This window comes from Solanum tuberosum, unplaced genomic scaffold (assembly GCF_000226075.1).
Source record: "Solanum tuberosum cultivar DM 1-3 516 R44 unplaced genomic scaffold, SolTub_3.0 scf00171, whole genome shotgun sequence".
Classification (NCBI taxonomy): domain Eukaryota; kingdom Viridiplantae; phylum Streptophyta; class Magnoliopsida; order Solanales; family Solanaceae; genus Solanum; species Solanum tuberosum.
Window position 1 is genome coordinate 812,536 of NW_006239097.1, and position 11,410 is coordinate 823,945.

The 11,410-nt window shown below is 31.1% G+C and overlaps 1 protein-coding gene across 2 annotated transcripts; it reads right to left on the reverse strand.

The window, feature by feature from the left end:
* Nucleotides 1–837: 837 nt before the first annotated feature.
* Nucleotides 838–6,380, reverse strand: LOC102603085 (F-box/LRR-repeat protein 25-like). Of its 2 annotated transcripts, XM_015311745.1 has the most exons (5): nt 5,418–6,380; nt 4,877–5,041; nt 4,148–4,491; nt 2,186–2,515; nt 838–1,271 (listed from the first exon to the last, which is right to left on the reverse strand). In XM_015311745.1, exon 1 carries the CDS (start codon nt 6,354–6,356, stop codon nt 5,418–5,420), a length of 939 nt encoding a protein of 312 aa, XP_015167231.1. In that variant the 5' UTR covers nt 6,357–6,380; the 3' UTR covers nt 838–1,271; nt 2,186–2,515; nt 4,148–4,491; nt 4,877–5,041. The 2 variants fall into 2 exon arrangements, with proteins under 2 accessions (XP_015167231.1, XP_015167230.1); XM_015311744.1 differs by lacking the exon at nt 838–1,271 and having other exon boundaries at nt 1,915–2,515.
* Between the last annotated feature and the right edge of the window lie 5,030 nt (nt 6,381–11,410).

Below are 11,410 nucleotides of genomic sequence, written 5' to 3' on the forward strand. Positions count from 1 at the left end.
GGGGGGGGGTGCCGCAATCGCGTAGAGAAAAGTACCTTGGTAGAATTTAATTCCCCAAAATATGATTTCTTCTCCATTCCTCCATTTTTTAACGTTAAGAGCTCTAGTGAGGCGATTTCAAAGAAGATTTTCAAGATTAATCTTCTGGGTAAGTGGTTTTACCTCCAACCCTTCATTACCCATTTATTATTTTGTGATTTTAGCATCAAAATCATTGATTTCAAATTCTAAAATTGGGAAGTTTCTCATGAACTTGGGTTTTAGCAATTTGGACTTTTTAGTATGATTTCTAAATCGTTTTTCGATACAATTTCGCGTGTGAATTCCTAAATCCTACCTAACATGTTTTTCTATAAAAATTAAGAATGAATAAAAGAGCTTCTGTTGTTGGATTCATGAATACTAAATTTGTCAAACAATTCCAAGAGCAGTAATTCTTGTAAGCTCCTCCACTACCCTGAGCTGTCTACAAGAGAAATGACATTGCTGAGACCAATGCTGCTAACATGATTCCTCTTGTACCCCATTAATCATCCAATCACAAGCAAGTTTGCTGCACAAACAGCAGTTCAGGTACAAAGCCCCACAAGTCCCAGGCCATTAATAATTGCTTCAAAACCCTTCATTTTATATATCAAATTTGCAAGCTCAAACACCCAACAATGGAGGTCAACTTCGTACAATAGCGATGAAGATAAGAAGAAAGAGAACATCGTTTAAATCCCTCATTTTGTAGGTTTGTTGGAGGTTGTATAGATTATGTAAAGATTTTGTTGTTCTGTTTTGAAATTGGAATGGTAATGCGAACTAAGAGTTTTATTTCATACATCTATGCAATGATCCCACAATAATGAAGGTGGGATTATAAAAAAGACTAGTCAGTAGTTACATTGACAAGTTCAGGATTCTATGATTTCATCAGCCATAAATTGAAAGCTAACTGTACAATTATGCTGAGACAAACTCCTGGTGTTCTTAGAAATTTTAGTCCTGTTGAATAATCTCAGTAAAATATATCCTTTGGCCAAATATGTAATATTAAAAAGTCATAGCAGAGATGACTTAACTCGAAACAGAAAATATAACCAGGATTAGTACTTTTTTTTTTACACACCCTCCTTAGGAGCTCCCATCCCTTTTTGCTCTCTTGGTAACTCGAACTCGCACCCTTCATGTTGGAAGTGAGGGGTACTTACCATCCGAGCAACTCCCTCTCGTCACCAGGATTAGTACATGTCTGCAGCCTAATTGTAGTACTTGTATTTCCCAAACTGAAAAAAAAAACAAAAAAACACCAGCTTTATAGAAGTGTATTGTACAGACATGGTTATATAGCATTTGTTGTTAGGCAAAGCTTTTCAATTAGCAAGAATGAATAGGAAAAAAGTTTTACTTGATTCTTTTTTTCAAAACTACTTCAAAATATTGTGAACACATGCTATTAAAATCTTGGTCTACTCATGGCCTTTCAAATTCAATGGATCAAAACTTGCATTTCTACAGCTAAGTTTTATGAATAGAACTATAGTCTATACCTAATAAATAAATAAATAAAAGATATGCAAGTTGCGAGTATAAGGAAATGTTAAACTCAAAGAGCTCTGAACTTGTGTTTTGAAGAAAGAAGATTGTGGATCTCTGTTCGATTTGATAAGGGGAGAAAACTGCAACTTATAAGAAATTTTGTTTTTTCTTTTTCCCAGAGGTGATTTTTCTAGTTGGTGATGCTCAATAACAGATAACAAAAAAGGTATTATGAAAGAAGCCTGGATTATTGTCATCAATTGTCACTCATGAAAAATTAGATTCACTATCCTGGTTATCTTATATCAACTTTGTCACCTAAGTGGATCAAAGAAAGACAAGATTTGAGAAAAAAGAGAGAAATATAGTAAGGCTGTGATGACAGGAATGTAAATCAATAGACTTCCAAGCTGTATGCCATGTGACTAACATTCTGACTCAGTGGAAAATATGAGAACATTCTGGTGAGGATTGAAAATGACTAAATCTGATAATGTTAACATTCTGAAACTGTCTGCAAGAATAAATCCGAAAAAATAAGGACTCTAGGTTTTTAGCAAGGACATGGTAATTTAATAACTTGTCAGCAACAAGTTATATACAACTAAGCAAAAGCATCCCTGTTTGGATATGCAGGGTACTAATGACAAACATCACAAACCTGAGTAAACAAGTTCTGAATGTTAACACAGTTGCACAACTCAGCTTTTGAAGGTAAAATCTTGGACGAGGGTCTTAAAACCTTGATGATAATCACGGCTAGTCTTCCTCAACATAATCAGAATATTGATAAGTATTATCCTCATCATCATCAGAATCTTGATCAGAATTATCCTCATCATCATCATCACAATCATGATGATAATAATCACTGTAACTGTCTTCCTCATCATCAGAATCTTGATGATCCTCACTGCAATTGTCTTCCTCATCATCAGAATCTTGACAAGGATTGTCCTTAGCTTTCACCATAGAGGATACATCTACAAGCCTACACGTAAAATCATGTGAAAGCTTCAAATAATGAAGATTCGGGGCAAAAATTTCCAAGGAACTATCACTTTCACTTCCATCATCATCCATCCAATAACCTTCCAATTTCAGGCTTTCTACTTTGAAAGAATTAATTTTCAGGCTACGAAAAATCCCAAACCTTATGAAATTAAATAGTTTCCAAAGCAGGACAGACTGACAGAGAGTTCACAATTTCGGCATCCCCTATCACCATATCCTCCAAAGTTATGCTCTTTAGAGACTTCCACGCCATGACAATTTATTACTCCCTCCGTCCCATTTTATATGATGTACTTTGATTTGGCACAAACTTTAAGAAAAATGGAAAGACTTTTAAAACTTGTGGTCCAAAATGAATGATAGAAATTTGTGTGGTTGTAAATCATTTCATTAAGGGTAAAAAAGACATTTCATAGGCAAATTGTTACTTAAAATAGAAATGTGTCATTCTTTTTGGGACTGACTAAAAAGGAAAGTGAGTCATATAAATTGGGACAGAGGGAGTAGAAATAAGGAACTTTCTACTAGATGCAATGTTCTCAACACTGAACAGGTAAAGAAAGATTCAGGAAATACACAAAGAGGATCAGAATAGACTATAACATGTTCCACATTTTTTTAACAGCAAAACTGAGCCAGTTCCTTTTTCTTTTTCCCTGAGGTAGCTTTTCTAGTTGGTGATGATCAAAGAACAGATCACATAAACAATGTTATGAAATAAGCCTGGATTATTGTCATTAGGATTGCAGTTGTCACTCACGAAATATTAGATTCACTTTATTGGCCATAGTGCATCAATTTTGTCAACAAAGTAGGTCAAAGAAAATACAGGATTTGGAGGACAACACAATTATACTTCCCATCCATTGGTAACGAAGAAAAAGAGAGAGATATAAGAAAGGTTGTGATAGCAGAAATGTAAATCCAAAGACTTCCAAGCCATATGCCAAGTGACTAACAAATGATAAAGTTATAACCTGAATCAGCAGAAAAACATAAAACTTCAAGAGGGGCAGAGGAGAACTTTCTGGTGGTGATGGAAATGACTTGCTCTGAATTTTATAGCAGATGCATTAACGGAAGGATAAAAATTGGTAAAAGATTTGGACTAATAATGACCTAAACTTCAACTAAAAAAAATTCAACAGCATTGTAAGCCTCAATTACAGACTGTTAAAATTATTTGAAGTAGACAAACAATGCATACCCCTTTCTTCCAAGTAAAGAGCCTAAGAGAGAACCATTTCACAATCAAAGTTTGATGCTATTGACAAAGCAAGGAAGAACCATTTAATGAGGGAAAGTATCATAAAAATGTGTTAGCAAATCTACTCATCATAATACATTAAGGAAAACAAGTGTTACAACTTAAAAGAAACTCGCAATGCACATGCACAACATCTAAAATGTAACAAACAAAAACTTCATGAGAAACCAAGTACTGTACCATTTGACATACCATAACAGTAAGTTTCAAAATAACAATAATTAATAACACAGAGAAGTTTAAGATTAGCGATTGCGTGAAGTTGATCAAAAACTTAATATAAGAGAAAATTTCTTGTATCCTGAGAAAAAAATACTTGTAGTCTAGTTATAGAAAGCTCACTCTTGATAGGTAATCACAAACTCAGCAGAGGACCTCAGATTACTAGCCAATAGCGATAAAAATTGGGACACATACTTGATTCCACAAATCTCACACCTTTGTCTTTTTGAAACGATAACGAACTTCTCCAAAACCACTGCATTCTTTAACAAAAAGTTTGATAGTTTGAAAAGCTTCCTGATATATTCCCATTTGAGATGCTCCTTCATGCACATCCCAGAGGAGATGACAATCTCAACACTCTTTAGGTTGGGAAACACAAAGCTTGAATTATAACTCTGCAAATCAACACTATCACCTTTGACCAAATATTTTCTCTCAAAATAGCACCTGGAATCATCAAACTGGAGAAAAAGAATGTAGTCAGGACTAAATACAAGCCAGCCTAAAAATATGATTTTCATAGTACGCCTGGTGCAGAAAAATTTCAAAATCAACAGACATTAATGGTGCTTGGAAAATGATTATGTTTATCATAACTATTTGTGCCATAGTATCCGCAATAAAAGAGTGATTGTGCAACAATCCCTTCGTTTCAGAGTGCCTTTGCCACAAAGAAAGCAACAAGACCAACCATATTAAAGTGTAGCTTTACAATGACAAAGGCAAAGCTTCTTAGTGATTATTAAGGGATATATTTGAAATATACTTAATTTGCGGGGAGGGGAAAGAGAGGTTGTTAAAACTTCATTAAATTAATAGATGTAAGAAGAAGTTCCAGAAAGTTACAGGCTGATTTTCTATTTCTATGTTGAGTGTCTCCACAAGAGGCAAGGCTCGCAAAAGGCCAGCTGCCCCATACAAACTAAACTTTTCCAAATGCAACTCCAGCGCTAGATGTTTGCATTCCAATTCTGGAATTGGCACTCCTTTGAACTGCAATATGCATAGGACCTGGTGCAATAATTCCAATGAAACTAGTAAACAATGGGGAAAGCAATAAAGAAAGCACTTCACAGCAAAGAAATAGTGTTGCTACAAAATCTAACAAAAATTCTAGTTCAGGGTAAGATAAAGGAAATAACACACATCCAAAGCTGTAATTTGTTCCCACAAGTTTCTGTAATTTGTTCAGATGGGTTGGTGAAATTTGTGCAAAGGTTCTCCATTGTATAATGTTTACATGCTGAAACTGTCTGCTAAAATTCAATCTGAGAAAAGAAGGGCTCTAATTTTTTTGAGAAATATCATGTAATTTTAATAACTTGCAACACTAAGCAAAATCATTCCTGTTTGACTATGCAGGGCACTAACGACAAACATCACCAACCTAAGTGAACAAAGTTCCGAATGTTAATTCGGTTGCCCGACTTAGCTTTTGAAGGTAATCTTGGATGAGGGTCTTAAAACCTTGATGATAATCACTGCAATTGTCTTCATCCTCTTCATCAGAATCAGAATATTGATCATAATCATTGTCCAAATCTTTGATACATGTAATGTCGAAAGTTATCTTAGCATTAACCACAGAGGATACATCAACAAGACTACACTTGAAATCATGAAAATCATGTGAAAGCTCCAAATGCTGAAGATACGGGACACAAATTTCAAATGAGCGATCCCTTTTACCAGCATAATTCACCCAATAACCTTCCAATTTCAGGCTTTTTACCTTTAACGAATTAATTTCCAAGCGACGAAAACCTCCAACCCTATTAAATACAATAGTTTCTAAAGCGGGACAGCCTGAGAGTAAATTCTTAATTTCGGCATCCCCTACCTCCATTTCCTCCAATTTTATAGTCTTTAGAGACTTCCAGGCTATAACAATATCAGAAACCAATGAACTTTTTACAAGATGCAATGTTATCAAAGATGAACAAGTGAAGAAAGTTAGAGGCAATATATAAGGAGGATGAGAATATAGTGCAACATGTTGGACATTTTTTTTAACAGCAAAAGTAAGCCATTGGTTGATTTGAGACTTGTACATATACATGCGACTACAGTCGATTTCAAATTTTGTGATTTTGGAAGCATTGGAATGAGACAATACATAGTCAACAAATGATGGGAATCCATTGTTTCTTCTCCAGAAGCGTCTGGGAGAGAAACTAAAAGTATCAAGTGAAGTCCAGAGACACTGCCACCTTTTAGAAAGAATACATGTTGTGACTGCTTCTTCTGTCGGCAAAAGGGAAAGAATCTGAAGCAGAAGTGAGTCCGGCAACTCACTCAGACGATCATCTAGGGTTTCATCCGCCATGATTTTGTTTCTTGTGTTTCTAAATTCCCGCTTCTGTAGTACACTCTTCAATTGTACAGTTAGGGTCGTTTGATCTGCATTATATATGGTACAATATTTAAAACCTATCCGTAATTAAAACCAAAACACTATATTATCGTAGTAACGAACATTAATAATGTAAAGGAAAAAATGATAATTATAACATCTTATCATTTATGCTTCCATCAATCATCTTTAATTTGATTTTATGATTTATCCTTTTGCTTCCAGAAAGTGTTACTATTTGATATTTTTGGAGAATCAAATTAACATCAACTTGAGATATTAAATTTTCTAATAAATAAATAATTGTTGGTGAAGGGATAAATAAATTTTAAAAGACTAGAAAAGTAAACAAATATTCTAATTCTAACATGTAGAAAGTTCAGTCCTACTTTTTGCTTTACATATATCAATTTAAATTTACCAATTTAAATGTATCATAAGTAATTATTAAAATGGAAAATTAAAGGGAGAATATATCATATTGGACAATAATTCAACTTATTATATACACTTGAGTTCAATTTGAAACTACGCTTGTATTTCAATCGCAGTGTCCAGAAACACATCTATTACTTCAAGAAAAGTATTTACAATTTGCAATAAATTTGAGAATCTGTCCAAACATCATATTGAATATGATCAATTAATTTATTGTGTAATTATCTATGTCTTTGGGATTAAAAAAGGCTCAGTCTAGTCATATTCCGCTATAGGTTGTGAACACCTAATTTTTGACGTGTTTAATTTACTCCTACACTATATAGTAAGGTCTTTTCTTATATTTTATTTTGTATTTTGGTTTGTTTGTCTTTGCTTGTATTGTTTTTTTTTTAATTGTCCCAAATGACCCAATTTTGATTGAATTGAGCTAATTTAGACCCAATTCTGATAGTCCAATCAATTTTGACCCGGTCCAATAGCAATGGTCAAGATTGAATCTCAATCATTCATAATATTTTGATCCAAGGGTTCTTATGTGACGCTACCAAAAATACAAAAGACTCCAAAAATCAGAAGTTTGGCCCTATTTTTTTTATTTTTTCTTCTTTCCTTTCTTCCACCTACCACCATCACCGCCGGCTGGCCGCCGCCACCGCCACCACTGCCGATGTCGACCACCACCCCATGGCCGAAAAATTTCTCCAAATTTTACCATTTCTTCTTTCACCCTCCTCTACACAAATTCACAAACCATTCATCTTTATCCGTAGCCAAACTTCATATATCTAAGAAAAATCGAACACAAGTCATCACTTTTTCTTTAGATTTATGAAGTTCCGGTCATTCCCATCCTATATCATTTACATAAATGTGTAGAGCTCTTCAAGGGCTATCTTTTGATGTAAATATTATGTCAATTCCGTCAAAAAAAAAATCGGTGAAGTTTTTCGGTGACCCCCATTCACCCAAAAATTTATGTCAATCTTTTTCTCCTCTCATCCTCTATTAGAATCCGTCACCATCACAACCTTTTAACCATATAAGTCGTTTTGGTACCGGATTATCTATTGTTTTTGTTAGTGTTCTTTAAAGTTTTATCATGTTGAACTTTTGTTGGAAGTTTATTTTGAATTTTATTTTTATTTTTATTTTTTGTTCAATTTGTTGTGTTTAATTTCAAGATAGGTTAGAAGATTGAATTTTTGTGTTAGAGGACTGGTTTTTCTTTTGAATTTTATGGTCTTGGTCAAATGGGTCTACATTTTGAGCCTATTTTAAATTTTCAGATGACTCATTTAGCTATTATTCAATTAATGAATAAAAGAAAGAGAAAATTAGCAAACTAGTTAAACTCCCTAACGTAATTATTAAAAACATCTACACTTTAAAATAATTATTGAAAATTTTAATATGTTAATATTTTAGCAAATAAAATGTTTACTAATATAATTAATTTTCTTTCCTTTTATTTCTCAAATCAGGCCCCACATTGGACTAATTTGATTCCCCTATCCGTGAAAAAGAAGGAAAAAACTTTCATTACCCACTTTTTCCTCTTTCTAGGTTTTTACCCAATATTCCTCCTTTCTCTCTCTTGAGATTTTCACCATTGTTTCTCCTTTCTAAGAAATCACCTCTTCTATTTTCCTCCACTTTGTTCAAGAAACCTCACAAATCCTTCAAAATATTTTTCACCCACTGATAAAGGTAAATACATTGTCACCAAGTATCTTTTGAGATTTCCCTCTATTATGTAAAGACACTATTAATAATAATAATAAAAAATGGGTGCTGAAGATTTCGAAAAACTTGTTGAAGACCAAGTTGAAGAAGAACAATTTCCTATTAGTTTGTTTTGTATTTATATTTTTTTTAGATTTTTTTATCATTTCTCAATTAATATTCAAATCAGTATGTATGCTATTAATATTTGTATTCATTCAAAATCTCATGTTGCATAGTTTATAAATCTTGTATGTGTTCCTAATTTGAATTCATTCCAAAGAAAGAAATCTATCTATATATAATAGGAGAAGAAATAGTGCCACATGTCAGCACCTTAAATTTTCTAGAATTTATAAATAATAAATTATTAAAATCAATTTAAAATCTATCTATATATAATAGGAGAAGAAATAGTGCCACATGTCAGCACCTTAAATTTTCTAGAATTTATAAATAATTTTTATTAAAATTAATTTAAAATCTGAAAATAATAATAAAATTGCTAACTATTCATACGGTTTTTTAATCAGTTATCTATTTATTCAAATTTTAATTAAAAAGGATAAATTTTGTACGTGGTTGATTCCTAAAAATTGGGAAGAGAAAACTAAACTTAAAATCCTTTATTTAAGGAAACAATTTTAAAGACAATTTAAAATCTATCTATATATAATAGGAGAAGAAATAGTGCCACATGTCAGCACCTTAAATTTTCTAGAATTTATAAATAATAAATTATTAAAATCAATTTAAAATCTATCTATATATAATAGGAGAAGAAATAGTGCCACATGTCAGCACCTTAAATTTTCTAGAATTTATAAATAATAAATTATTAAAATTAATTTAAAATCTGAAAATAATAATAAAATTGCTAACTATTCATACGGTTTTTTAATCAGTTATCTATTTATTCAAATTTTAATTAAAAAGGATAAATTTTGTACGTGGTTGATTCCTAAAAATTGGGAAGAGAAAACTAAACTTAAAATCCTTTATTTAAGGAAACAATTTTAAAGAGTAGATCATCTTTTTTTCAAAAGTAACTGCATCTTTTTTAGAAAGAAAATGAATTGCAGTGAAAAATCATGCCTAACTTTTTCATTCCCCATCTCCTCATATGCATTATCTTACACAATTTTTATTTATAATGTTACTCAAAATTTTTCTCTTATTTGATATCTAAATGTCTGTAGATTCTATATGCCATTCTTTTTTATTATTTTTTTTAAAAAAAAATTTATAGGATGATTTCTACAAAATGATGAATGCTATTGAAGTTACGTTTCGATGACTAATTGAAGTTATGATGATTGCGAAAGATCTATATTTATTCCAGTCAAAGCTTCAAGATTAAGAAGAGGTTGATTGATTATATATGATAATAAAACATGTTTGATTATTTATATTTTTCTTCTATTTTTTCAGTTTAGAGTATTTTCATATATTGTAATATACATATCCAAAAAAATTGCACTTGACAATCAATAATTCATTTTTATTTGATGTTTTTTATTCTTAAATTTTTTGCCTTAAAATTTGAACATGTTACAACGATATCACTTAATTCTTTATTCTAAAAATCAACAACTTATTTCGTAGGTTGAAATTTTTTGGAATTGTTTCAGACCTCATTCTCACCTAACAATTACAAAGTCGAAAAGGGATGGATGAACAAACTATACTCCTTCAAGTATAGATAAACAAAAGAGATGATACATCTATAAATTATTTATTACTAATCTCGCTTGCCTTTTATTTATTTATTTAGTGTTGTACTTTGTTGAGTTTAATGGATAAAAGAGGTCAAAACTGTCACATATCTATACCACAAAAATTAATACATAGATTAATTAATATTCAAAAGCATTTTTTATTAAAAAATAAATATTGATAATTGTTTTAGTTTTGCCAGTTTTATTTTACATTCAAATTTTGATAGTTACATATATATTTTTATGTATCTCTTATAACTCCATAAAAAATTCTATTCAAATAAAATTTAAAAGTGTGTGTTATGTAAGGAGAGAAACATGGAGCGTTGTTATTTTTGTTTTATATTAATGATATTTTAGATTTAGCTAATCACTACTCCCTCCATTCCATATTAACCTAAGCTTTGAGCCCTTTTCCATTTTTCAAATTAACTTAAGTTTTCAATCTTCAAAACTATTTTTAAAATATTCTTCTAATTTTACCCTTTAAGTTAGTATTGAAATTAGTTATTATAATTAATGTTTAGTTATTTTTGACAATAATTAATAAGGGTAAAAATAGAAAATTATGTTCAATTTATGTCCTAACCTACTTTTCTTAAAGGGTGTGTAACATCTCAAAGCTTAAGTTAATATGGAATGGATGGAGTATTTAATTAATATTTCTAAAAAGTTAAGATATCTGATCAAGTGTAAAACCTTTATTTTAATTTTATTGCAGTTTCAATAGATTCTAATATATTGATAACGTTCAAATATACTTCTTGAAAAGAAATATAAACGATCATATGCAATATATTTACCCAACTATGAGTCGGGGTCGATCCCACAGAGAATATGGAAGAATATTGTCAATAGCAAATATTTAACTCGATAGTCGTTATATAAAAATGGGGGGATTTAAATTGAAATAAAATAAAAACAATAAAAAGATAACTTTGAACTAAGTATTTATTTATATTCAGATTATTAAAAGTAACTAGGAATGTGTTCCCCATAAGCTCATAACGCAGTAATCCTAATAATAGTAATCCTTTTCTAGTGTATTACATGCAAAGTGATAAGTTAGGTATCTCTCTTGTGTTAGTCATAGAAAGTTAAGAACAATAGTTAAACTATCTTTTATTAATCACGAATACAAATAAA